At 43.3% G+C, this 27,432-nt stretch overlaps 2 protein-coding genes across 2 annotated transcripts; both read left to right on the top strand.

Moving 5' to 3' along the window:
• Window positions 1-8,499: 8,499 nt before the first annotated feature.
• selenoe (selenoprotein e) lies at window positions 8,500-10,623 on the top strand. Its single transcript, XM_034596721.1, has 4 exons — window positions 8,500-8,654; window positions 8,893-8,969; window positions 9,276-9,354; window positions 10,274-10,623. The coding sequence occupies exons 1-4, from the start codon at window positions 8,562-8,564 to the stop codon at window positions 10,415-10,417; spliced, it is 393 nt and encodes a 130-aa protein (XP_034452612.1). The 5' UTR covers window positions 8,500-8,561; the 3' UTR covers window positions 10,418-10,623.
• Window positions 10,624-11,053: 430 nt separating this feature from the next.
• zgc:112294 (transmembrane protein 17A) lies at window positions 11,054-13,736 on the top strand. The gene is made up of 4 exons (XM_034595447.1): window positions 11,054-11,275; window positions 11,954-12,060; window positions 13,000-13,113; window positions 13,416-13,736. Exons 1-4 carry the CDS (start codon window positions 11,149-11,151, stop codon window positions 13,734-13,736), a joined length of 669 nt encoding a protein of 222 aa, XP_034451338.1. The 5' UTR covers window positions 11,054-11,148.
• The last annotated feature ends 13,696 nt before the right edge of the window (window positions 13,737-27,432 follow it).

The following is a 27,432-nucleotide window of genomic DNA, read 5'->3' as shown; positions in this document are numbered from 1 at the left end:
CATATGAAGTAATACACCACACAAATCGCCTGTTGTATTCTCTGAAGAGATTCATTCAGTTGCTGATTGATATTTGACCCCCTTTCCTCTGATGACTCCGGGCTACTGGGCTGCTGCCGCGTCCCGGGACGCTCAGGACGGGTTGTTCAGTCACAGCGGCTCTTCAAAGGGCCCGAGGAAAGCCAGGGGACTGTTGATTTGGCTCCTTCAGGATAGAGGAGGGACAAGAGCTCCTTTCATTGGGGGGAAAAACATTGGAAACTCTGTGCTAAGGAGCTAATCACGCGCCGCGTATGTGTCCTCTTTTGGCGGGGAGAAGAGGGATCCAGCCAGGACTGGGCCCACAAGGCAGTGGAGGAGGATGAATGGGTTGATGTAAGGATGGCTGGATGGGTCATGTGATGGCTAATTGGAAACAGAAGAGAGAGGCTTTGTTTTGGATTCTACTCTTTTCTGCACGGTGTCCTACATGTGTTTAATGAATGCATGCATGTTTTATAAGTGTTGAGTCTGGATTGGGATTCACTTTGATCAGCGTAGTCTCATACCCTACTTTGATGTTGCCCTTTTATTAGTGTTGACCACAACGTTATAACTAACACAAAAGACTAAGGCCTTGTCTACACTACTGCGGATATTTTGTTGAACATATCCCTTCAACATGTTTCACTAAGTATCTCCATCCAGACAAAAACAACTACAAATGCTAAAACGAGCATAACAGGCCAGTAGGTGGCGATAAAGTCTACATCAACAATCCTGTGAATATTGGTAATATGGTGCAGTGATGCTAAATTGAGCTAAAAACATGTGATCTTAGCAGTGCTAACCAAACAATGAGAAACCGGTGTGTAGCTGCCATTGTTGTCGTTGTTTCGAGACAACACTCAAAGCACACAAAGCAGCTGTTGGCATTGATGACTTAAGCTGTGATGTTATCGTTTCACAGATGCTCTGCTTTACATACGGATACCAGAGTTTTTGCATTAATAATAAAATTGAGTTACTTAAAACGCCATTTGCTTGTGGACAAGAGGCCCAAATGCAGAGGAAAAGTTTGCAGGGCGTAAGATGGCGCCCTTAGATCGCAGCATTGTAATACTGAGGGAGTGTGTTGATGTTGGAATTTACTTCAGGGATCTGTGTAGAACATCATCATCAGCTGCTAGACTTCTTAGTTGGACTTTAATCGTTCAAATCAATCTTCCTCTTAATTGCCATCCAGATATTCAACCAAACCAACACCAGAGTCTGAACACTCCCCCTCCAGTCATCGCACATCCAATGTGACAACGTCCTGAAGTCTGATTCACTGCCAGGATGCAGAGGAACGTTGACACAACTGCCGCCATCTGCTCGTCCTCTCCGCTCGCAGATGGAGGGGATTCTCAGCTGAGTCATACCAACACATGCTCTCTGGCTTTTCATCCCTGACATGTTGTGGGAAAGTCACAGCACGGAAAGGAGCATTGCGTGTCACCAGCGCGCAGCATGTTCAGGATAAACTGAGGTGATTGATCATGTGCATCATCTCCTGTGAGGGATTTCTGTGCCGGCAGCTTTTGAATGGATTTAAACGTGCAAAGCCTGTGTATGATTATGGAACTTGGCCTCGTCATATCCCCTCTGCAGTTAGCTGAGAATATTTTTTCTGCTCGTTTCATTGACTTGGTATTGAAGGTGGACGTGTGAAACACAAAGGAGCGACTATACCGAATAACGCGAGGCATGGTCAAAGAGTCAGGGTGAGGAGTTTGGGAAGGGGGTTCAGTGACATCTCGGCTGCCAGTGTAAACATGACTTGGAGCCGGGGCGCCCTCGTCGTGCCAAATCTATAGCAACAGTGAGGCTTTTAAAAACTGAGGCCCTATGAGTCAGCCAAAAAGCCCTGGACTCTGCAAACCTATTCCAGTCCCCGCGTTTCCATGGCAACGGGAACAGATTGGAACCACATCTGGTAGCCATTTCAGTCCCTGCGAGGAGAGGAAGAAAGAAATTTATGAGTGAGGGGGGAAAAAAGACAAATATTTTCTGCAATGCAAAGCAGAAAGAAAGTGGAGTCACGTTACACTTAAAAGAGGTCGAGAATATTAATTCTGCCGCGGACCGACTCGAGAGCAGTTTTCCGATGCCCATGTAAGTTCAGGATCTGGGATTAATGCAACTGCTTCTCAGCTGTAGAGCAACTTCTCATGCAGACAAAGATATTCTGCAGGAATAAAGGCGAGATTTCACGTCTCTTGATTTGTTTTGACAGCCTGCTATTAGTGTAAGTTTATTCTTGAAAAATCTCCCTGTAACATAACGGTTCTGGGTTTTTTGTTGTAGTTTTCCACTCCTCGTCTGTGTCGCTGTCTGACAAACATGTGCGTCGGCTATGTCCCCTGATTTCCTAAAAACGCTGTCATTTCCCCGGCCGATTCGTTGCATCAGACGCAGCCAGGGGACATTTGAAAAGTGCTGTTTTCATCTGTTCATCCCTGTCGAGAAAAAAATGGCTAATTGCGCTCCTCCTTCCGCGTTCGATGTTGCTCTTCGGCCCCGTGGAAATTCAGGAAACTTATGAAATGACATTTACTGGAAATGGATTGCTGGTGCTTTTGTGGAGCCAAAACCGCGGAGAACTGAGGTCAGCGCGCAACCAGAAGAGGAGGAGAAATGCCAGCATCAGACGTGTGTTTATAGATTTCCAGTGACATCTACTCGCTGTGCGATTTAAGACTGTCATTATAACAGAAACGAAACTCCCATGCAGTGGCAGTGACCTAAAATAGTTTGCTCTCGATGCACAAGTTATAAGAGCGACAACACACGGATCTGAAGTTTGTGTTTGGGATCGATGAACTTCATTGTATGAGATTTGAAAAGTACAATTTACTTTGGTTTGCTGCATCTGACGTATTATTATTATTCCGGCAGCATCGGGACATAACGCTTCTGCAAAGACACACACACACACACACACACAGTTGTTATTTGCACTCGCTCTGTAAATGTGGAGATAAATAAGCACAAATAGTGAGAAATGAAGCCTCATCTCTCTCTCTCTCTCTCTCTCTCTCCAGATGGAGAGTTTATTTTTCCTCCGTGTCTTTCAGGGTGTGCAAACCGTTGTCTGGGACTTCAAATTGCCCTGAAATTTTCCCCCTTTGTCAGCATAATTCTGCAGAACGAGCGTATTAGGGGGAGAAGATTTGGACGGCTAATAGGAAGCAGATCAGTCAGATGCTCTTTTTCTTCCCCTTTTCTCTCTCTCTCTTTTTCTGTTTCTGTTCGTTCTTTTAAAGCCTTTCTCCTTCTTTTGTGTTTTTCCTCCACAGCCTATTTTCCTCCTTCCTCTCCCCCCTCTTGTCCTTTTATCCCTCACACACCCATCCATCCGCTATCTTGTGCAGTAAAGTGGGACTTCAGGCTTCATAATGTGGCCTGAGGTTTCAGCTTTCACATAATTCCACAAGCTGACCCAACCGAAGTTTAGTTTTTTTTTTTCTTCCTTTCTGCTTCTCACTCACTCCATTCTGGAGCAGAGGGAAAGAGAAAGGGGGGAGAGAGGGAGAGCGAAAGAGAGGCAGAGCTGCTGCATTGCTCCAGATATTGGGACGGAAAATGATCACAAGACTCGAGTGTGTCCGTGCAAACCCGGGGAAAAAGAAGCAGAGGGGTTATGTTTCTGTGCACTGAACCCGGCGATCAGTCCTGTCTGTGAGCGACAGACTGAATCTCACAGCAGCTCGTGTTGTTGGAGATGTAAACTTCTCACTTCTCTTTTCTGTTTTTTCAGTTACAGAAACACATGTCGATGCAGAGTTACTCACCTTCCGCCTGCGTTTCACCATCAGCCGGCATCAGATCCGCTTCCATCACATCTCTGTGACTCAGAGGCCGGGGTCAGGATTCTTCGCACCCTTTCTTATCTGGGGTTTATTTATTTAGACACACTGATAACAGCTGGACGAAAAAAGGGCAGAGAAGTGTTTTACTCGTGCTCGGATGCCAGGACTTATTTAGTGTCCGTGGGTGCGGTGCAGCGGCGTGTGAAGGGAAGTGTCGGCCGTGTATTCACCGTCACTGAGGCTGTGTGCTGGTGTGTACATGACCCTCGCAGCCCTGCTCTACTTCGCAGGACAACACTGGAGTCATTATGGGGAGCCATGTGTTTCTGATTACCCAGACTCAGATTAGAGGGGAGGGGAGCAGCGGTTACTGTCTGCTTGCCCCCCCGGCTCCTCTGATGTGGCCAGCAACTGGACAACCGTCGGTCCAAATCCCCCCTCCCACACTCCCCGCCACTCTTCTCACCTCCAAGCCAAAACCTCTCGCCATGACGTCACTACCAGGCCCATCACCTTATGCTTTTCCTCATATAAACATGTAAACAGTGAAATCTTCGTCATTGAAATGAGTTGCACTGGACGTATTGCACTGCATTGTTGCCGAGCTGTAAACACAGTTGTGTTTCTGGGGTTGTGTGGTTTCTGTTGTTGCATCAGTCACACGATACTGACCAAGTGACCGCCACGGGAAATCACTCTTCTGGTTCCTTCCTCCTCGAGGCAGGTCAGAGGTCAGCTGCCGAGCAGAAAGTGTGAGGACGCATTGATTGGTGGTAAATTTCAGATTTAGTGATAAAAGTTATTGACGTGATGACGCCTGTGTGATTGTCTGTGTGAGGTCATATGAGAGTCAGCTGACCGTCGACTGAGAGGTCGCATTAAAGGGCCACAGCACTGAAGAAAGTACAATTAAAACCAAGTCAGCAACTGATGCTCTGTAGTTTATCTGATGGTAAATGAGGCAACGCAAAATGAAAGTCCCTCCAGAGAACAGCCATGTTTTTTTTGACACAGTATCTACATATTCCTCTCATAATGATCTTCTCATTAAACTCTCAAAAAATATGTCAAACTGTTGCTTCAGGTAAGAGAAGTACAACAGAATGAAAACTATCTATCCTGCATTACATTCTTACTATAAGTACTCATGAGTATTGTAGCAGGTTATATTATAAAATTGAAATATACAAGGTGCAGGTAAATCAAAGTCATGCGTCAGTGATGTACATTAGAAATTGAAGTTACTTTACATAACTTATACAAATACTGTCCCATAGATCTGACTGGATAAACCTTCACCATCAACACAACAAAGCAAGAAAAACCTCGTCATCGACGTCTGTACAACACGCATCGTCTGCAGAGGACAGCAGCGTTTCACAGCTTTCTGTGCCCCCCCCCCACCCCCGTGTTGGGATGATTTGAGCTAATTGTGGGTCAAAGGTTCACGTTAACCACGAGCTAAATCAAAATCAGTGACGCTGTAGTTTACTGCATGAGCTGTAAATCTGTTTAGAGTCACTGTCACGTAGCATCATTTCACTACACACCCTTAATTAACAGATTCTGGAGATATTTTAATTTCAGATGTTGCATCAAGACAAATAAATCCACGTATAAGGATTCATCGTGAGAATAATACAAAAAAAACCTTGTTCTTTCGTTTTTCTCTAACAATGTGAAGCTTCTCTGTGTTTTGTGCCGTTTTAACACGTTTTCCAAGTCGAGGAAATATATATTTGCACCTTAAACCTAAACCTCACGAGGTTATGTCTGCACACTGCACATTATACAGTGGAGCCCCCTCATTAGCATTGTGTTGTTAATGAATGAAGCACGAAGCCTTCAGTGCTGCTTCTCTTTATGAGCAGACTGCAGCGCAGCAGGCAGACAGGCAGCCGGCTTCCCCCCAGGTTCCCCGAGGCTCCAGACAGATAAACACACACACTCTCTCTCTCTCACACACACACACACACACACACACACAAGATAACTGTTTAAACTAAAGCTTTACATTTTATATTCGTCGCCGCTGCTGCTCCTTTAATGCACAAGCAAATGTTCAGTGTACGTGACAGCTGACGTCGACATTACAGCCAAGTTTTCTCTCCCACAAATGTGCACATCATAAGAGAGCACACACACACACACACACACACTAATGTCCTGCTGGCTGGTGGGCAGCATCCGGTGTTTAGCTGCGACAGGAAGTGTGTGTGTCTTTATAGTGAGCCCTCTGAAGGAGGCAGGATCACAGCGAGGTGTTTCAGCGTTTGATCTTCTGCCAAACGCAAGTGTTACAATTTGATAAAATAATAAATAAAAAGAGAGTCTCCTAATAGAAGAAAAGTTGCTGGGTACAAATTTTTTTTTTTTGTAAATGTTTTCATCGTCTGCTTCTCTCCTCTGGTTATAAATGAAAGCGTTTTCCCCTTTGTCAGCAGAATAATAACAACATCCCCCCTTTTTTTTTGGCCGGCACCATGTGATGTAAGCTGAAACATGCTGATGGTGAACACATATGGTTTACATCCACACGTACAGGCCGAGGCACAGCCGCCCCACCCCCACCGCTCATTACGATTCCTCCTCAGCTCATCAACTCTCCCTTTCCTCATCTCGGCGATTTAACTTCTTTTTCTTTTTTTCCGAGTCCAACACAGACCGCGAGGAGCTGGAGTGGAACTTTAAAAACTTGAAGACGCAAAGCGTGAAACTCCAGCAGGACGAGCGTAAAGGCCCTCGGGTTTTATTTTACGACGGCTGCCAAGGGGAGGAAACCCTGTTAAAGCAGGGGGACTGTTTTACAGCCGTTTGACACATAATCTCAAACAGTAGAGCGAAAGCAGTGCGTGCACACGTTTTACCCGCCAAACTGCCAGGAAGTGTGCGTGTGGGTGTCGCCGCCCTCGTGTGGCGACCTGATGCGTCGGCCTTTTCACAGGATAGAGGGAGTCGGGTAAACTCGGACAGATGGAGAGATGTTTTCCTCCTCAAGTGTGTTAACGCGGTGCAAATGTGCAGCGTTCTCTCATAAGGTCTGATTTCATACCAGAGCACACGAGGGAATTCAAGTGTTCGACTTGTGCAACAACAGCAATGAGAGAGAGAGAGAGAGAGAAGAGAGAGAGAGAGGGAGGGAGAGAGAGAGGGAGAGAGAGAGAGAGACTAGTTTGACTGTATCTGAACAAAGCAGATTTTACTGAACAAAAAAGGAGTAGAGGTATTTTCAAGATTTACCAACAGAATTCATTCTCTACGTCTTGTCTTTCCAAGTTGACATCTGACGTGTTTGACGCCTCTTTGTCATCCTGACATTGTTGTATTCTTTTTGCTTTTTAAATTTTTGCTTCTGTCGCTCGCTAGAAACTTTGCCAACTCTCACGCCGTGAATCCTCCGGAGGATGTTTTTACCAGAGGGCTGGCAGGAGAAACTCCGGAGAAAGTCCAAAGCCTCAGACTTCATTATTTGCATTCTCACATTCAAAAATGACATCCCTGATATGAATAGAAAAATAGAAAATATCTCTGCAACTACAGGGTCTATATGAAAATTTTTGGTATCTATATAAAGGCAACACTTGTGAGATTTATGCAGAGGTGTCAGCCTCAGTATGGAAGTTATTGGACGGAGTAAAGATGGAACACAACAGACATGAAAGATTTTATTTCTGCCTTACAAGAATGTACAAACTTAGAGTAAATATTCTTTATGAAATCAGCAAGAAGGTTTTCATGTTTTCCTCATATCTGTGTGGGTTTTCTCCAGGTACTCCAGGTACTCCGGCTTCTTCCCTCAGTCCAAACACATGCAGCTTAGGTTGATTGGCTCTACAGCCCCCCCACCATCAAAGAACAGATAATGGATGGATGCTCATTTACTTTCTTCATAAGACTTGTGAAGATCATTAACTCATATCTGTGCTTAGCTTGGTATAATAACAGGGAGCAGGCCATCACCAGGTCTCCTCCATTTCACATTAATTAGCAGCTGTAATCAATATGTCTGTATGAGTTTGTGGAGACCAAAACAAAAAGGGATAAATTGAGAGTCTATTGGTGTCGTTGTTCCACATTTGTCAATATGACATTTTCCTGCAAGAGTCCTAAAATATCTGTGATATTAAATGTTGATTTGATTCGTTTGAAATGAAGAAAGTAGAAATGCATGCGTTTACATACATTACACAGATTCTCTCCAATCAGAAACTCTCCTGGGAATCAAACTTGTTTTTAGTTCACACGCAGGTTAGATATGTTTCTTAGAGAAATTGGACAGATCAGGTTCAGCTGAATTCCGTCTGTCAGCAGCTGCGAGGCTCTGACTCGCTCTCATTGGCCATTAACTACCTGTGAGTTCATTCTATGGGAATAAGTGATAAGAGTCCAGATGTTTGCTGATGACATCTGATGTGGAAGAAACCATAAACCGTAACAGATGGGGGTCTCTGTGTGACTTTGGAAAACTCAACAAACAGCCTAAATAACAACAGAAGAAGAATCAAGCGTGTGTGGGACAGTTGTTCTCCAGTGCTGAGTTTAAAAAGCATTTTAACAGAGAAACAGGGAGAAACAGTGAGAAGAACCAAACCCAGGTGGACGCTGCTCCCCTGTGGGGACATGTCATGGTCCCGTCCAGCCTGAGAAAGTGTCCAAGTGTGTGAAAGGGTTTGATATTGTTGGTAAAAACTTCGGCAACAGCACTAGAAGAAACCAGTGAGTGGTAAAATGTGGGTTTTATTGGTGCTCGCCCTTACCCTCGGTGTGAGGGCGTCAGAAAACGGCACAGAGGAGCTGGTGGTAGCCAGAGGTAAACTGCTGGTGAGTACACACACCTGATGATGAACAACTCAGAGAGGAAGTTTAAAGTCAATAAATTGCTTTAGCTTAAAAGTTTGAAATCAAATATCTTCTTATCTTACATCTGACATCCGGGTTGAGCCACGTGCTGTCACGTCGGTGTCCAGAGTTTTGATAGCTGGCAGCTTTGAGCAGAACAAAGCGAGCACAAGGCCGTTTGTCACGCTGCTTTAACAACCGTCTGCTGTCGTCCTTGCAGGCTCCCAGCGTGGTTGGATGAAGCATAAAGAAAATGCCCGAGCTCCATCACTTCCTCCTGGAGCGCTGGGCTCTGTAGTATCCTTGTTGCTCTTTTTCATTCTCCTGCGGCCTCTTGTCGAGACGTGACCTTTTCCCCAACACACACACACACACACACAGCAGCCGGTCCTCTCGTGACCTCTCCCTCGCAGACAAAACAATGGTCCCAGCAAATAGCCCGGTCCCGTGCCAGCCAGCTCTGGGAGCTTTCCAAAAACTCTTGCAAGTCGAAATCACGCAGGGTCTAAAAATAGCAGAAAGCCGATGGATGTGCTTTACACATCACAAAACCCTATTGTGTACCTGTTGTTTCCCTTGATCCCTTCTTTTCCCCCCGCGTAGCCACAACTTGGAGTATGACTCATCGGAGGAGAAGAATCCCCGTCTGATATTCTACGACGAGGATGACGAGGTTGTGAAGGTGAGTCGCGAGTTCAGGGATCTTTTCGAATCCGGCCTTGTGATGCAGTTTTCCTCGGGAGCAGCAGAGTGTCGAGGCGGATTCATGTGGGGAAGTTTTAAAGCCGCTGCATCTGATATGAGATCCTCTGTCAGATACCGAGTCACAGAGACAGAGTGTGTTTGAAAGAGTGAGACACGGAAAAAAATAAAAGTAGGAGGTTGAGAAAGTATATAAATCTGAGTTTCTGACAGCTGAGCAATATTTTTATACGGAGACATGATACTTGGCATGAATGTTGATATAAATGTGAGCCCTTAAATTTCAAATTGTCAATGTTTCCCACAGACTTTTTATCAGTGTGGAAAAGCCCCTGAATCTGCGATCAGGCCGACAAGGGACGATAAAACTCTCCCAGTGAAACCAACGTTAATGAGTTTCTTCTAAATGCACAAAGAGCCCCCGCTGTGACTGGAGAGTGAACTGTTCTCCCACTTTGTTTCACTTTGAGTCGACTTTTTACCTTTTTCGTTTCCCTTATTAAGTCAATGTGGGAGTTTTCTTTTTTCTGTTTTTCTTGCGTCTGTTTCAAGGTCTCGTGTTTGTTGTGTTCATTTATTGCTTCATAATGTGGGCGGTCGCCCTTTGGGACTGTAATTTGAATTCAAATGAAGAATCGTTTCAGAGACTAAATTACTGAGCAGATAAATGAAAAAATAAATGTGCAGCCGGAAGTTTTAATAAAAAAAATCCAGTTTCGGTGAAATTAACGGTTTTAAAGACGAAACACAACGAAACCATTAGTCTGCAAAATACCATCTTCTCTGCATCCATCTACTTCACACAACATGACAGCCTTATTAGCCTTATGTCCATATGCATGTGTGTATGTGCTCGTGCCTGTGTGTGTGATCCCGTGTGTGTTTCCCCGACACGTCAGACTGTTCCCGTGAAGAAAATGAAGGCAGATGAGATCAGCAGCCTGTTGGACTCACTGGGTTTCTACAAGAGGGCCCAGAAAGGGGAAGAGGTGCCAGAGGAGTTCCAGCATTTCCCCCTGCGTGCCCCGAGGGACGAGCTGTGACGACATCTTGTGGACAAACCCTGCCGCTGCAGCCCGGCCGCTTTAATGACGTGTGGGGCCCAAAGGCCAGAAAACGAGGAGCCAGGCTCCACACTGAGGACTTGCTGGCCGGGTGCTGGGAGCAGGGTGTTAGACATGGATGTGTCCTTCTGTTAGGGAGCTCAATCTAAATAATAAAAATAAATATGTCTGGAAAACAACACAAACATGTTTGAACGTGTCAGTGTATTCATGTGGGTCGGTTTTCTTCACTACAGTCACTAAATAGAGCTGTTGCATGAATAAAAGAAAACTAGAAGCTTACATATTGTTAACAGAATCAAAATTTGAGTTTTTATTTGCAAGGGAGGGTCAAATTAAACTCTATTTTATGAAGATGCATCTTATTTTGCTGCATATTTTATTTCTGTAGATCTTAAATAACTCTTGGATTCTCAAATTAGACAAACAAATCATATTGAGCCTCATAAATAGCCACTAAGTGACTAACAAACTGTCAGGATGCTGTTTCAGCCTAATCCTCAACCCGCCTCCCTCACTTTAATCTGATTAGCACCAGTGTCTGCCAGCCTGCGTCTCTCTGTGTGTGTGTGTGTGTGTGTCCATTTGTGTCTCTGTGCAACTTAACACAACAGGGATTAGCAGTAGTGACTGAAAACACAAACACAGTTTCCAGAACGGGAGATTTCCTGACTCCTCTGGCTCGGTTATGGTGAACAACTCTACCCACAATGCCTGTGTTTTACTCACCTGTCCCCGAGAACCTGCAGCTGGGTCTGGCCTACATGGGCGGCTCGGTGTTCACCAACAACCGGACGGCAGACAGCGACCTCACCAGGGAGCAGGAGGACGCATTGGGTCGGTTGTTGTGGTGTAGTATAGTATGATCTATGGTTGTCCAAAGTAAAATATCATTTTAGAATATACTATGATGAATTGTTTGAAAATATGTGATTATGAGTAACTGAAACTAATTCTGATCTCATAACTGAGGTAAATACGTTGTCATCTTTGTGGATACTACATGGAAACTTATCATAACTTAACTCTATCTTCATCCACACTTTAGGTCTCAACTGTGCAATATCAACGGTTCATGTGTAATCCATTCACTGTACACATTCCCATATATTTCCTGTCTTTACACTTTATATATTAGTTTTATTACATTCATATATTTATACATTTCTATATATCGTTTTATATTCCTTACACTTAAGTATTGCATGTTACTTATTACTCTTACTGGTGTAATACTGCTAATTTCTCCATCGTCGGACTAATAAAGGATTATTGTATCTTATTGATATTTCTGTATATGCACTTTTAAAGCTCTTTCTATTGACATATAGAATACGTTTATTGAAGCATGCTCCTCCTGGTATTACGTGTTGGTTTTTGGCACTTATATTCTATTCTGTATCCCTGAAATCTAAATTGTGTATGATTGTTGTCCACGCAGCTTTTTATAAATGTTATTTTTGATGATTTTCATAGATCATGGATGTGATGTACATTGTGTTTGTTGTGTTGCAGTGGTGAACGAGCTGGTCTCTCACCTCCCCCTGCAGATGCTGCTCTACTTCAACATGTTTTATTTTCCTTGCTGGTGGTTCTCGGCTGTGTTCATGCTGGAAGTGAAGGTTGGTTGAAGATTGTTCATGACACAAACTTAAATTAGATTAAACTTAGACTCTTTACAAAAGTCTTGAAATCAAATCAACTGAGGAAAAAGTTTAAACTATAAGGGAAAGAGGAGTTGAATACGTGGACTCATTCATTAGAAGTTAAATCCACTTAAATTCAATAGATGTCAAATTGGAAAACTTGTGACTTTGGCGTCATCTGCTGGTCGCATCAAACAACACTGAGATTAATAAATAATAAATGTATTACAACAAATAATATATTAACAATAATAATATTAAAATCTGTGTTTGTATTGCACTTTTCTTAACAAGGTCACAAAGTGCTTCACAGAAGGATAAAAAATTTAAAAAAAAATGAAAAGAAAGAAAGAAAAATTACTTTAAATAACAAATTAATTAAATTCAAACGGAGATGAAAAGCTTTAAAAACACGTTTGATGAAGGGATTTAAAAGCAGTAACAGACGTAGCAGGTCTGGTCTGAGCTGGTGAAGTCATTCCACAGGTTTTGGGGCCGGTACCGCAAAAGCCAATCGTGCTCTGGGAACGAGAGACCATAAAAATAGAAAATAAGAAATAGAAAAAGGAAAAGGACAAAAAGAACAGGACGGAAAATATGTATGCAAGTGGAAATGTGTATATTTAAATTGATAAACAGAACAAAATACCAAACCCATCCTGTAAAGCCCCATGAATAAGATTAGACTTTTTACCTCTGTTTGTCTTTATATTATGTGTTTTCTGTTTATTTTATTATTACTATCATGATTTATTTGTTTTGTATCTTTCTTTTTCCACACACTTTGTCCTACTACCTATCTTTATCCCTATCTATGTATATGTATAAGCACTAATTGTTGAATAAAGGTTAAAAATAAAGGTCATGTAAAACTTTTTATTTTAAATTCAATATATTGACGTGCTCCATTTGCAGTTCTACCATCTGCCGGGATACTACCAGGCTCTGCTCATCACCGGCATGATCCTCCTCACAGTCATCGAAGTGGTGCGACTTTATCTGGGCTACATCGGCAACCTTAAAGAAAAGGTAATTCAAACAGCCGACATCCTCCCTGACACACAACACGGACACACAACGCAGACACACAACACGGAGCTCTTCTGTGAAATCGACACAGCGGAGGAAGTGGCTGCTTGAGTTTTCCTCCTGTTTGAGCAAACAATCAGCTCGAGGCTACAACCACCTTATTCTATTGAGTTTCTCTGTGTGTGTGTGTGTGTGTGTGTGTGCTTTCATGTGTGTACAACTAAAGCCCTCGACTGCTTTATCTCTGCATCGCCTCCGTCCACCAACCCGAATTCTCTCCCTCCTCCCCCGCCTGTCATCAGGTGCCAGAGTTGGCCGCCTTCTGGCTCCTGTCTTTCATGTTCCAGCTGCCAGTGCTGCTGTTCTTCCTGACCGATGAAGGGATTCTCATCCTGCCCCTGGAGAGAGCCGTCCACTCCCTGTACCTCCTCTTCCTCCTCGCCCAGATCCTGGCCTCCTTCCTGGCGCTCAGGACCATGACCCGAAAGCTCACCCTCCTCTTCCATCTGCGGCAGTTTGGCAAAGTGGAAAGCCTCCGCCACGCGGGGATGAGCCCCGTCCACGGGTTGTCGTACCATCGAAGCGTGCTGCCGGTGTCACCACTCCGTGACATGTATGACTGAAATATGAGTTCACCTGACTCAATACTTGTTTACTTACTGTTCCAAACAGTGGACTTTGTGCCTAAGTGCATCGTCGTCCCTAAATGTTTGGGTGTCTCTCACTGGAAATACAAGAAAATGTCTTTAGAACACAGAGCTGGGACGCAGGACCTTCCCCCTGTCAGCTCGCCAGCGTTTGTCCGGCTACGAAAGACGACTCCAGCAGCAGCAAACACACTTTTGCAAAAGAAATGTCATAAAAAAAGTAGAGAGCTACTCGCCTCCAGAGTTTCATTGAACCGTTTGGGGCAGCCAAGGTTAAAGCAATGGCCAAGGACTAGGTTGTGGTCTTGGTTGTGGTCTTGGGGGACGTCTCTGACTGGAAGACAATGTTGGTTTAGGCCTTTAGTTTCAGCTCAGATTTAATTTAATTTGAAAATGAGACGCGTCTTTCCAGACTCGATCGGACGCTGGTGGCGAGGGACTTCCATCTTTGAAATATAAATGTAGAGACGTCCCAAACTGTTGCTTTCTCTGTGTAAGCATCAGGCCTGCAAGGTCTGAGATGGTTTGTAAACACTAGGGGGCGTTATGAGCCATCTATGTATGACATGGTTTTGTAAATGTGGGAATAAATGTGAAATTAAAAACAGCATTAATGTGTTTCATCTAAAAACTGTCATATAATTTAGTTTGCAGCTCAAAAAACACATTTAAGTGTTCACTTACTTTTAATCCACTGCTGCATTGTGACCATTTAAATACAGATACTGAACTTTTTGTACAATCGGCTCTCTGTTGTTCACATCTGTGTTGTGACTGCCTTGCATTCTGGTTCTCTGAGGACACTACTGGTGCAGATTGCATGTGACAAATCTAACAGAAATCTTCATCCTCGATTTATTTTCTTGTGCAAGAAAAAAGAAAGCGCTGACGCCAACATCCAGACATTCTCCGTTGTTGTTTTTAGAAAAGATTAAACACGTCACTTTAGCCCCACTCTAAATGTCACAGCCTGATGTCGTGTCAGCCGAGCCGTCATGAAGTGACCTGACTTGAATAGAAGAAGGTGCATCATCACAAAAACAGAATGGGCTCAGAAACACAGGCAGTTCGATGCCAGGAGCTGCTTTCTTCCCCTCGTCTCTCCTCTTTAATGATGATGGATGACGGAGTGTTGGTAGAACACAATTGTTTTTGCAAGAGTAGATTACATTTTTTTTTTTTTACCCACGAGACGAGATTAGTTTTTCAGAGGTAGAAAGCAACCTGTTCTTTCAGGAAAGAGCAATGAGAAACACGTTTTGTTTTTCACTTTATCTTTAAGTCGCTCCTATCGTTTATAATATGAGCTTTAAAAGTGAGAATCACAATTTCTTAATGCTTATAAAGTCCGAGAGTTTAAACCTGTGACTGCAGCAGAGTTGTGTTAAATATTTATGACCACACAGTGGCAGTCAGTGACCAGGGGAAGGAGGGGAAGTGTTGAAAGTGCTGCACAGTCCAATGAGAACAGATCATCATGCAGCACATGTCCTGGTCAGGAAACCCTCTGGCAGAGGAAGAAAGGTTAGGCATGTCCGCACTAGTATTATTTGATCATCTGTAACTCCGGGTGGTGTCTTTATGGAAATCGATTGCCTATCGTGTTGTCTACACTTTCCCTCTTACCTCTTGATGCAGGCGTAAAAAAATGATTCCTCACTTGTTTTTTACGACGAGCCTAAAGCCAGAGTCTCAGATGCTTTACTAGTCACACAAGAAGCTGCTAATGAGAGAGACACACTTTCTGTGATACGACGTGTTCATCCTGCTCCACTTTACATCCAGGAAACAAGCTCAATGCACCCGAGAAGAACCAGGTCCCATGTTGCTGCAAAGGGGAAAAAGTCTATTTATTGGTCGACAGGAAGGATAACACGAGTTTATCTTGACTAAATAAGGAAAATGGCAACAAACACAGGCCTTTAAATAAAAGCCGCTGCTCTTTCACTTCAGTTAAAGCTGCTCCACGTGTCCTGAATTCTTCCCTACAGTGAATTAACCTCGCGGAGTGGAAGAGGAACCTGCTGCCACCGGTGCTGGCGATAAGGCAGCTTGGTTTTGGTTCGGTGCTTCTGGCTCAACGATAAAATGGAAGAGGAAACGTGTGCAGACAACAGGAGAGAAGGAGCCGTTTACTCTGTTGTATTTATTTCAGATCGTGAATCCGGTTCGTCAGCAGCAACATGTTTTTTAATTACCAGTTCGATTTTTATTGTCCCAGGAGGAAATGTATTTCCACAGGTTGTGTCTTCTATGGAAAAAATGCATCTATACACCATAGGCCCACTTAATATAGGGTCATAATATTTACACATGCACCAATATATTAACTATGTAGACACATTTATACAGAATATGCTCATACATGGTGCTGCACTAATCATTTTAGAGCAGAAGCAGTTGCCCAAACGATCTCTGTGCCTTTTTAAAGTCATTTAAAAGTAGTATTTATGAATATATATTTTGGATTTAACAAGTTTAATGTCTGATCATTTCCAACTCAGTTAATCTCCTGATCCTGTTCACCTGTCCGTCCTGCTGCTCCTGTCACTCATTAGCTCCTCACAGGTTTTATATAGAGGCCGGAGCAGTTGCTGCTTCTTGTTCGTTGTGTCTCTCTGTGTGTGCGTGTGTGTGTGTGTGTGTGCGTGTGTGTGTGTGTGTGAGTGTGAGTGTGCGTGTGATGCCTCATTATTACTGATTTTACCTGGCCTGACCTGAAGTCACTGGCTCAGACCGACCTGCATGTTAAAACTATAGACGTCCCCTCATGAAACCACATTTGAATTTAGTAAATCTGGATTTTTTGGGGGGGGGATCTGCACCACCTTGTCCCCTAAATGTGCCGGAAAGTGAAAAGAAAAAGATCACAAAGACACAAGTTCAATGTCGGATCTTTTCCAACTTGTGCAGTAACTTCTTCCTCCTCAGTAAATCCCCTGATTCTGTCCTGATGCACCTTGTCACTCATTCGCTCCTCACAGGTTTTAGATAGAGGGCAGATTCCAGTGTTTTCTGACACCAGCTAAGACCACTAGTTCTAAAGTAGATGCAAAGCAAACAGCGCCTGGTCGTCAGTTTTGCCCTCTACAACATTTAGAAAAACATTAGAAATCATTTTAATCATTGCCACCTTAAAACCCTAAAATCAAACCATCACTGATCCTGATCCATTCGGGAACAGGAAGAACACACAGTTTGTCCTTTTCACTCGTCTTTGAGTGCAAACAGAGGATAAAGTCGTCTCTTAAAGTTTAGACACTGCGCTCGTGGAAAAAGTCACTTTCAACACGTTTGTCCTCTTCAGTAAAAGCCGAAGAGAAAACAAACGGATGCAGAGTAAAGAGGGTAAAAGGCAGGCGGTTATTTTAAAGCTGCAGGAGTCGGGTATAAAGCTGTGATCCTCTCAACCGTGTTCTCATTTGTTTGATCGTAATTATACCGATGAATCACAATTAATTCTGTTGTCATGTCTTGATTTGTTGTAAATGCTTCACAGAATCACGTTCAAGACCCAAACTAATGTTCTTTATGCTGTTTTCATGTTTTTCTAATGCCAACACAAGTCCAATGTGTTCTTGTGTTCACGTTGCTCTCACCACGATGCTCTGACCCCCTCAGCTCCTCCTCTATCTGTTTTTAATAACTCTATTAGGATCTAAAGAGGAAGGAGATTAATCAGACAGGAGAAGAAATTCTCTCTGGAGACACCGTGGTCACATCCGCACCCGTCACCTTTTATCCAATTGGCTTCCTGTTTTTTGAAGTGTGGTAAATAATATCCTGGGACAATCTGGAGACATAATGTTCTCCGGCTCCTGTAAACAGCTTTCTTAGCGTCCTTTCCATTCAAAGTCATCACTCCTGCAACTTCTCCAAGTTTTCAACAAGGCTTGTATTTTCACATTATCGTCTGCTGAGCTCCGGCGAGCACGTCATCGCCCTTAATTATAATTGGGCGCAGCTCGGAGGTGCTCGCGAAATGTGACTGACGAGGCTATAAGCGCTCGCAGGAGGCAATATCTGACACGTCAGAGAAACATCCTTGTTCCTTATTTCAGTAATCCCTCACGGTGGAGAGCTCACCAGACCTGCCAAGACGCCTGGAAACGTTCCCATCCCCTTAATTCCAGGCGGTTATACAATTAACCCTCAAACTACCGTTCGGCTCCAGTCGCAAAGTGTTATTACAAGTCGCTAATGGACGGTGTGATGATACAATTAAACACTTACCTCAGTTCAATCAGGAGAGACTTGATTCCCAATTTAACAATGTTTATTTTGGCAAACGCACAGAAGTATTGTGAATGTTTACAGTCTTTGGCATTTTAGACCGCTGTGAGATGTCATCAGGATTAGAAGGGGGTGGAGCAGAGCATCGAACAGGAATACCCCCCCCCCCCCCGGGGTCTGGACACTGGTGGTGGTTCATCAGTCAATCGTTTGTTTGGATGGCCCATATTATGAGCATTGTCCTATTGGACTTCCCTAAGTGTGACATCCTCTGCCCTCAACCCTCACAAGAGTAAGGAAAAACTACAAAAACCTTTTGACAAGGAAAAACCTCAGGAAGAGCCGCATGCGAGGGATCCCTCTTCCAGGACGGACAGAAGTGCAATGGATGCCACGAGTAATAAGTATATTGTCAGGCAGTCTTGTAGATTTTTTGGTCCGCGATCAGCTGCCACCATGATCGGGTGCCACCGTAATCCACGATCCATTGTCATGATCCACTGATACTATTGGGATCCATCCTCAATAGTAGGTCGGGAACCCGGAAGAGGTGATGAGTATTCTTCTCAAGACTGGAGGAGATTGGGGTGGAGGAGGGGTTATGCGAGTCACTGAATGACGGCTGACTGCGGAAGAGAGGAGAAGGGATTTTTAAAGTTTGACAGCTGCTGAAAGAGACTGCGCCAGACCTGATTGGATATACTAGGAACGCCCACAATCAGCTGATCAGTATGCAGGTTAGGTCTTCCTGACTGAACTTACGCTAAGCTTCATTCAGATTGAAAACATAAAACATTTCCTCTCTAATAAGGCTGCAGCAGTTTTCAACATTTTTCTGAATGCCATCAAAATGCTAAAGGTCAAAACTTATTAAACTTCTGTGGCCAGAGAGTTTTACAGCTTATTCCTCTGTCTCCATTTAAACTATTAAAACTATTCCACTGGGAGACATGTTACTTCATGATGAGGATGTACCCACTGAAGATTTTTCGGGACTCAAAAAGTTTTTGAAATGATGTGACTATGCTGAACATCTGTATATGTATAGGAAGACACAGCCCACGTAGGTGATGATGTCAGGAGTCAGCTCCCTACAGTGCAATGTGAAACCCGACCAGCCGGATCGAATGTGTCAGACAAGAACTTCGGTCTGTACTTTCAGTTGTGAAAACCCCTTAAACATAAAAGTTAAACTGTGGCTTTATTCTTTCAAGTTTCATGAGTTCATTAGGAACAAATGAGTTAAGGCTGCTGCTCACTAGACGATAATCAGGCAGATTTTAGAAGCAATTTGCCCCTTTCGACAATCATGGGGGCGTATCTGCCCAAATATTCCTGAAGTGTGGGGGGGTTTACGAAATAACCTTAATGTCGGAGCCTCCCTGATCTCGAATCATAAATATGAAACATGTCGGTTATTTACGTTTATTGGCTCCGACAATGTGTGGTCTGACGTTCTGGTCAATTTGTCCACTGTGTGCGATCTGAACATTACAAGATTAAACATCAGTTAAATCTGTCATTAATGTCTGTTTGTCTCCTGTGTTTTTAGAATCAGTCAAAAGTTGAAAATCCACTAGTGTGCAGCAGCACTAAGAGCCTCAGTCGAGCAGGTGAATGCAGCCCAACACCACGAGTACCATTGGAACTACTTTAGTGCCTTTACAAGTCTGAATCTGTGACCACAATTAAGCACAAATTAAATTTCCCTACATTGTTTTGGGATTTAAGTAGAAATCTTAAAGTTTGTGTGTCTGAGAGGAAAAATCTGAAAATCATCTCAGCTGCTTTTCTTTTTTTTTCAGTCTGAAGTTTTTCTGTGTACCACCGGAGCGAAGCAAAGTTCTTGCAATGTTTCGGGGCGAACCGGTCCTTCAACTCTCCGAGTCTGTTCAGCTGGTAAAGAAACTCATTAAACCAGTGAAATGTCCGCAGCTGACCCCCCCCCCCCCCTTCCTATTCCGTCCACAACCTGTTACCATTAGCAACTGAAGGGAAAAATACTTCCAAGAATATACCGAGCCCCGGTTGCTCGGGGCCCGCGGGGAGTGTCAAGCTGTGAGCCTCCCGTTAAATCCTCCGGGACACTGTTCAATCTCTCTTACTCATTTCCCCCGATAGAATAGGACCTGGCATTTTGGCATTTGCAATGAAAGGGCAATATCACAGTTGATGGGAACACATGTATGACTGGAGATTTGATGCCGTTGCTATGACCCGAGTGTTTCGCCGCTCCAATCAGAACGAATGGGGCCTTTTCTTAGGGGTACAGAATACATATTGCCCAATTACTGCCTCTAAATGATATTGAGCCATGAAATTCAAATCTCATTCATAAGCTACTTATATTGTATCCCCCTTTTTTCGCAGCCAGCAGGGAATGTGACATCACACTGGCAGGCAGGGATATTGAAACTCAGAGGGAAATTGGTAGTCGGATATTTTCAATTTGGGTCTGATTACCTGGGTGAAGGGGAATGGCAGGACAAGTGGCATCTCCCCCGTGGTTTAAATGGCCACTCGCTGTACAGTATAGATGAATATTTGATCAGCAGCAACAGTATTAAATCTGCACTGCTTGATGACACAGGAGAATGTAGAGCCTTTACAGCCAGAACCACAGAAAGGCTGATGGATCCAGTTTCCTGGGAGCTTTGTTTTACTATGATTTGAAAGGGTTTTGAGTTGAGTCATTTGCATGTTACCCACATCAGCCTTTTTGTCTCAAATACAACCACATTAAATTATGTCCATATTTTTACTTAGGTTTTATTAAAATGGTGTATTTTTGCCAACCTTTAGCAAACTGCAGATTTTTATGTAAGTGCTGACTTAAAGATTGTCGATTAAAAATGATCAATTTACTATTTTGTCATGTTTATGATCGTCAAATCATTTTCACGGTCCACCTTATTTAGATTTGATGGTTTTTTCTGTGTTGCCATACACACTACAAAGACAAAACAAGACTCTGGAAGACCTCACCTTTTAAAACATCAACCATATGAAACATTACAACAGTTTTATAGGATATTGCTTTTGGTCTAGCCCTTAAAATACAGCCTTTAATGTGAAGGAGTAATATCTGGTGGTGGAGGCGGTAAAGGACACTGACACACAATAGACGATCTCATAAATGCATTAACTGTGGTGGCCTTCAATCTGGTGACCCCTTCTGTTATCGGCCAATTACATTAACACGTTTCCTTAGGTGGAATCCTGTTTGTTGCAGATGGCAACTTCATGAAGTGTAGAAGAAAAGCATCTCAAATACATCAACTGAAACCCAGACAAGCTGCCACTTGTCTGGATGAAGTTCTGCTGATGCTCATGGCCAATGGCAGCAAATGAAGCCATCAAATCAAAAGTAAAAATGTGCTTGATCCAAAGAAACCTGGGCTTTTGTCCCATTTGGCTTCCGCATCACAAAATGATCCCATTAAAGGTGAGATTAGTGCAACTCACTCACATTACACGATCTAATGTCCAGACTTTGGCTTTGAAGCTGCTCTAAATGACTCAGTTCTCCTGCTCTTTGATTCAGGCTGTGACAGTTCCGCTCCCACGTCATCTGTTGCTGCCGTGACAAGACCCTCGATTCAATTTATAGACTCGTCAATAATTCAAGGTTTGTGAGACGGTGACAACTCCGAGCCCGTGGTGAGTGCAGTTCAACCTATAAGTGAACAGACGACAAAAACTGAACTTGAACAGGTGTGAATTACAGTTTAGCCCTTTATCTAATCAAGGGGTCTGTCACTGACGGAGCAGGTGGGGGGGGGTATATCCATCCCTCTCTCACGGATACTTCAGCTTGACACCTAAAGCATCTGCAGTGACCTTGGCTGTTGCAGCGGCTGAGCTCATGAACCTTCTTTCTTTCATCACCTAAAAAAAGACAATATAATCGTCCCTGCTTCAGACAGGAAGTCGCACTAAAGAGAAAAACCAGAGGGACGTTTTAGAGGCTTGGCCATGTGTACGGCCACGTGTTCAATACTTTATCTGCTGGTTGCTTCCACATATTTCCCTGCAAATCACATGACTAATATCTAATATTTAAACAAAACCTATGTTTAAGTAGCTACGCCCTGTTGCACCCGAACCCTATGCAGCTAACAACCTGACCTACCCTTGATTTGAAGGTCGCAGCAGCCATGGATAATCATTTCAACTCATTTCTTCTGATGCCAAACGATATCTGGAGATTCCTGAGAAATGAAGCAGAAGTTCACTCTCCTGAATCCTGCCTCCTGAGTGGCTGCGGCTCAGCGAGCGTACCAGAATCACTTTGGTGAGAAACATGAATATATTCTAAAATGAGAAGATTCCAAGTGGGACCTGATTTTTGGGGTTAAGGTTAACAACAAGTGTCTCATGTTTTACATCCACTTCTGCTGTTCCTCAGCTCACTCAAAATTGGTTTTACAGATGTTAAGACCAAAGGAGGAAAGAAAGGTCCAGTTTTAAAGATCAAAAATATATTTTTTTTCTGAACTTCTCCACGTCACATTTTTTAATTGTGTATTCTGACAGAAGTTTTCAGTTAAATCTCCTGCCGTTTGTAGCTTTTTGATTAATGCTGTCTTTTGTTCTCAAAAGACATTTTGATATGACTAAGAAAGCTCATTGGGCTTTTTTATTCAGCAGCAGAGCAGCAGACCTCCACGTCCACGCTGGTGTGAAGCAGTCGCGGGCCTGCCAGACGTTTGATTCAGACGGGACTCTGATATCCTTTTGAGGGGTTTTCTGACAAAAGCAATTAAGCTTCCGTTCTGTGAGATTCCAGGAGGATAAGATAAGCTATGCTAATCGATTATAGGGACGTAAGCATGTGGTGTGTGTGTGTACAAAAACAAGGAAATGCTCATTAATTTCTGAATAATTTATGCAGGGAAAATGCGACTCATTAACTAAAACCCTAAACGCACTCTCATGAACTCCATTTTCTTTGTGCTCTTGTGGGTTTGCAGAATTGGACGCCACTGAGCTTCTGAGAATTCTCCACAGGCGCTTGTGGGAAAACATGTTTTTACTGTGATTTTACTTAGTTGAATGATCGAGCTGACAAACAGTCGAGGGAAAACACGGTGGAGAGCGATGCCAGGCTTTTTGAAAGAGGACAAGAAAAAAACTCATCACTCCTTTCCAGCCCATTCTTAATGTGAAGCCCGGCACATCAAAGCAATAAAAGGCAGAAATAGATGATAGTCAAGATACAGAGATTAAAAATTATCCTCAGAAGAAGAGGGCACAACTTTTATCTCCAGAGCCACATTTATCACCGCATTTTTCATTAAATATTTGGTCAGGCTGTATAGTTTCTAAAGTAATGTTTGTTTATAATTCTTCGCTCAGTCCAAAATCAAACCCAGTGTATTCTAAACACGAAAACGCCAAATAAAGAAACATTATGTATTGATACTCAGTGGCTATTAATCTCTGAGAAGCCATGAGATGGTTAATGCACACTAACCATCTCATGCATATTCTTAATGCTCTGCTTAGTATTTTCTACCCACGGGCTACTGGTAGACTCCCGGGGAGAGGACGGCCTCAATTCAATTAAAACTGGGAGTTCGCTGACTCCTGATCCAATCAAGCTCTTGGCTCCGGTCCGTGACCATGACGTGAATGATAATGCCACTGAGGACAATCGCAGAGACAGACAGAGACATGGCAAATTGTGACCTGGCAGGAGGAGACTGTGATGGAGATTTATAGCGCTGGAATAAATTAAAAGCACATGTCTACGAGTCGTTTCAGCGTGATGGTCAAACGGGAGTAGAGCAATGATGTTTGAACGGTGGAGGGGAAAAGGTTGGGGAGGAGGAAAAAGCTTCGCCCGGCGCTGCTCCGTCAGACTGATGGAGAAAAGAAACGCTACATTAGCTGATGGCAGAAAGAAAAATGTCACTGGAAATTTTTGTATTTATTGTGGAAAAAAACGTTAGAGAAATGTATACAGAAAAACAGGGGGAACAAACACAACAGTTAGAGCACAGAGGCAGTGTGATCCATCAATTTATTATATTCTGTCGGGTTATTTGAGGTTTCTCCCTGGGTTCACGTTAGGTCTAGTTTAGAGGTTTGCCATCGTATTATCCGAAGTTGAAGTTTAAAAGTATCATCGACATAGCATTGCACTCTTTTAACCCTGTTGGACTCACAATGGACATTTTAAATAAATATATGCAGCAGAACCAGAGAATATAGCAAATATGGACCAAATATCCCCAAAACAAATGTGCACCTGCAGAATGAGAGAAACTCCAACAGGTGTAGTAAGCTTTAAAGCTAAAGTTTATTTTACAGTCTTGGGCTCAAAGTTAGATGTGTGCAGTTAAACTAGTAAAAGGTTTTTGGTTTGAGGACATTAGTGAGATCACCAGGTGTGAGGGTCAAAGATGCCTCACAGGCCGTCTTTTGACGTCTTTTTGAACTGACAAACCAATTAAAATTTAAAACTCAAACTATTTGCCCCGGCCACAAAATGGCTTTATTTTTTTTACTTTGCACACAAAACCCAGAGCATCTTTTAACCTTCAAGTCATCTCCTTTCTTTTATGCTCACGACTTCAATGATTATGGGTTGAAACCATTAAGAGTTACCATTCAGGTTACAGGTGGATATGATTGCGGTGTAGTTGTGGGAAACAGTTGTTTTTAAAGTTGCACACATAATACATGTAGTATCTCTATCCTTCGGTTTCGTGTGTGTGGCCACCTCCTGCAGCACGGAGCCCCTGAGCCTGTTAATCTGAATTTGTGGGACATTGTCCGTCTCTGCAGCAGATCCCGCCTGTGTTGATGGTCACAGACAGGTGGTGGGGGGGGGGGTCACGTCTCTGGGTGTTGTAATCCAGGTTATCCACATCGGAGGTATTACAGGCTGCTCATTAAATTGACCAACCATGAACTTTGACTTGTTGTGGCATTAAGCTTTCAATTAAGAGCTTTTGTAAAGGTGAAATTATTTAGTATCCGTCGAACTGGATCTCATTAGGTGTAAGAGCCTCTCAGCCTTTTGTGCAAATACAAGGTTACGGTGCCTCATGCACGACCAGTGGTGACATCATTTGACATTTTACCAACTCTTTCTGTAGAGTTTGCTGTGTACAGGCTGTGATTGGCATCATCTGTCTGGGTGGTTCATTTACACTTTGGCAGTTTAGAAGTTGATGAGGCTTTAGCAAAGATGGTTTCTTCAGTAGTTTCACCAATATTTTTGGTTTCCAAGGGAGACAAGTTTACAAACTTTACAAAGAGATTCTGAATCTAAAAACTACAACAAAGATGATTTTAAAAAGGTATTTCAAAACTGTAACAAGAGTTGGGTAAAGATTTGCCTAATTATGGCTGTGGCACCACTTTCAACAAACTTAATTCATAAATTTGAATTAGGTTTATGAACATGAAAATTGAACACTTTGAAATTTTGCCAGATGCCTTTTTTTTTAATTAAGAAATTCATCAAACATTGTTTACACAACAATTGTCTGTGTCCATTAAAATATTTTGAATTTTCCCTGATGGTGAAATTCTGTCAAATCTCAATAACATATCATTTGTAATCCCACTGCAAAGTCTCTACTGTCACATTATTGCAGAAAGACAGAAAACCCCAGAGCTCCTCTTCTTGTCACAAACATCAAATATCGTAAACAACCAAGGGAGAAAATAAAAACCCTCCGACAGCTGCCTTCAGTCCTGCGTCAGCAGCGAGTGCTCCATCTGCTCCCATCAAGTCCAGCGCTGATGACATGGAATGGGTCCCCGGCTCCTCTCTCGCACAAGCAAACTGGCCTTGACCCCGGGGTCGATTTGAATAGCACCTCCTCCTGGCAGGAAGTGTGACACTGTTTGATTTCCTGGAACTCTGTTGATTACTGTTCATCTCCTGAGCTGTGAACGTGCTGGACACGTCTCAGGGAGGGACGGGGTGCGGCGGTCCGAGCTGGACGGGGATGTTGGTCCAGCAATTGGTGATTAACCGTTGGTATTGCTTTCACCTTGTGAGTCTGTGTGTGAGTGGGTGTGTGCGTGTCCTTTTCCCTCTTACCTCGCTCTAAGTGCACACTCTAAACCTGCCTGTTTGGAATGAGCTGTTTTCTCGGCCTGTGGTTGATGCTGGTTGCAGCTTTTCTTTCTGAAACTGTTAAAGTGACCTGCAGTAATTGAGCTGCTGCTAGTAAAAGAAAAAAGAAATAAACGGCTGCTGCACAAAGAGCTTGGTGAAGCTCGACTCGGCACACAAACCCCGAACTGGAGAGTTAGTTGTTGTTGTAGTTGTCGAGATCAACAATGGCTCGTTGATGAGTCCCTGCCGCTGCCGCTGCAGAGCCCTGGTTGCCTGTCTATTCAAACTCGACCGTATCATGTGTCCAAATCGCACCAGATTTAACACTGCACTTCCCTGGGTCCATAACAACACACATGACAAGTGTTAAGCAGACGTGATGAAGAGTCCTCGATATATGCGAGTGGCAGGCAGGCAGGTTTCTGGAATTATTAGATGCATTTGGTGCAACGATTTGGTAAATGTATTTGTTGGAGGTCTCAAGTATAGTCAAAGTATAGTGGATCTATTTTAGAGAGATGTGTATCTATTCGTGGTCCACGATGGGGGTTAATACAGCTGAACTTCCCTCAATAGCTTCAGTTATCTGCACCCTTTGTTTAATAATATAATGACTTTTAAACGACTCAAACGCTGGACCCCGATGAAAGTTAAGATTCAAAGAATAAAACATTAATAACCTCAGATTCAAAGTTTCATCTATTTAGGCTAAACAGGCTCATCAGTAATGGATGAGTAGGTTTTTTTTCTTTCTTTCTACTTTCTGCTGTGAGCGTCGGTTCTTCAAATCGCTCTGTTGGAAATCTGCCCTGATGTGACTGCTAATGTCCCCGTTGAAAACACTGTGATCTGACGCTTGCAGATAAAAAACCTACAGTACAGCCACAGGAGAGACGGCTGCATGTCGTATAGATCACAGACGAGTCATCTGTATGCAGCCGGGGAGGTCCGACAAATGATGGTGATTGGCAAACACTCCAGACGGTCCCTTGACGATTAGCCTAGTTGGATAGTGCAAATGTGTTCAGCACCTCATTGAGAAATGATAATGATCTGATGTGCATCAGACGCCCGGGAGAGCGAGGAAGATTGAAGGAACTGACTGAGACGCGCGGACGTGCAACCTTTTTAATGCGGAGCTGGAGCCTCGCGTCGAACAATTACTTTGCAAACATTTGTGAGCACGTTCGCCGTGTGCACACAAACACACACTCTGCACCTGACTGGCGAACAATCAAGCAATTAGTAATTCAGCAATCAGTGATTTCCTGCTTGGTTACTTTCCTCCCATGTGAACATTTCTATCCCAATATGCTTTTTATGAATACAGAAAACGTATTTTGTTCTCTGATTCACTCC

The sequence above is a fragment of the Hippoglossus hippoglossus genome, chromosome 9 (assembly GCF_009819705.1).
Source record: "Hippoglossus hippoglossus isolate fHipHip1 chromosome 9, fHipHip1.pri, whole genome shotgun sequence".
In the NCBI taxonomy this organism is placed as follows: Eukaryota; Metazoa; Chordata; class Actinopteri; order Pleuronectiformes; family Pleuronectidae; genus Hippoglossus; species Hippoglossus hippoglossus.
This window is presented reverse-complemented; position numbering and strand designations above follow the sequence as displayed.

Excerpts from the sequence above, each read along its gene's own strand:
- zgc:112294 (XM_034595447.1), top strand. The coding sequence starts at position 11,149 with ATGCCTGTGTTTTACTCACCTGTCCCCGAGAACCTGCAGCTGGGTCTG. Across the intron at positions 11,276-11,953 it reads GGAGCAGGAGGACGCATTGG|TGGTGAACGAGCTGGTCTCT; the intron begins GTCGGTTGTTGT and ends GTTGTGTTGCAG. Across the intron at positions 13,114-13,415 it reads TCGGCAACCTTAAAGAAAAG|GTGCCAGAGTTGGCCGCCTT; the intron begins GTAATTCAAACA and ends GCCTGTCATCAG.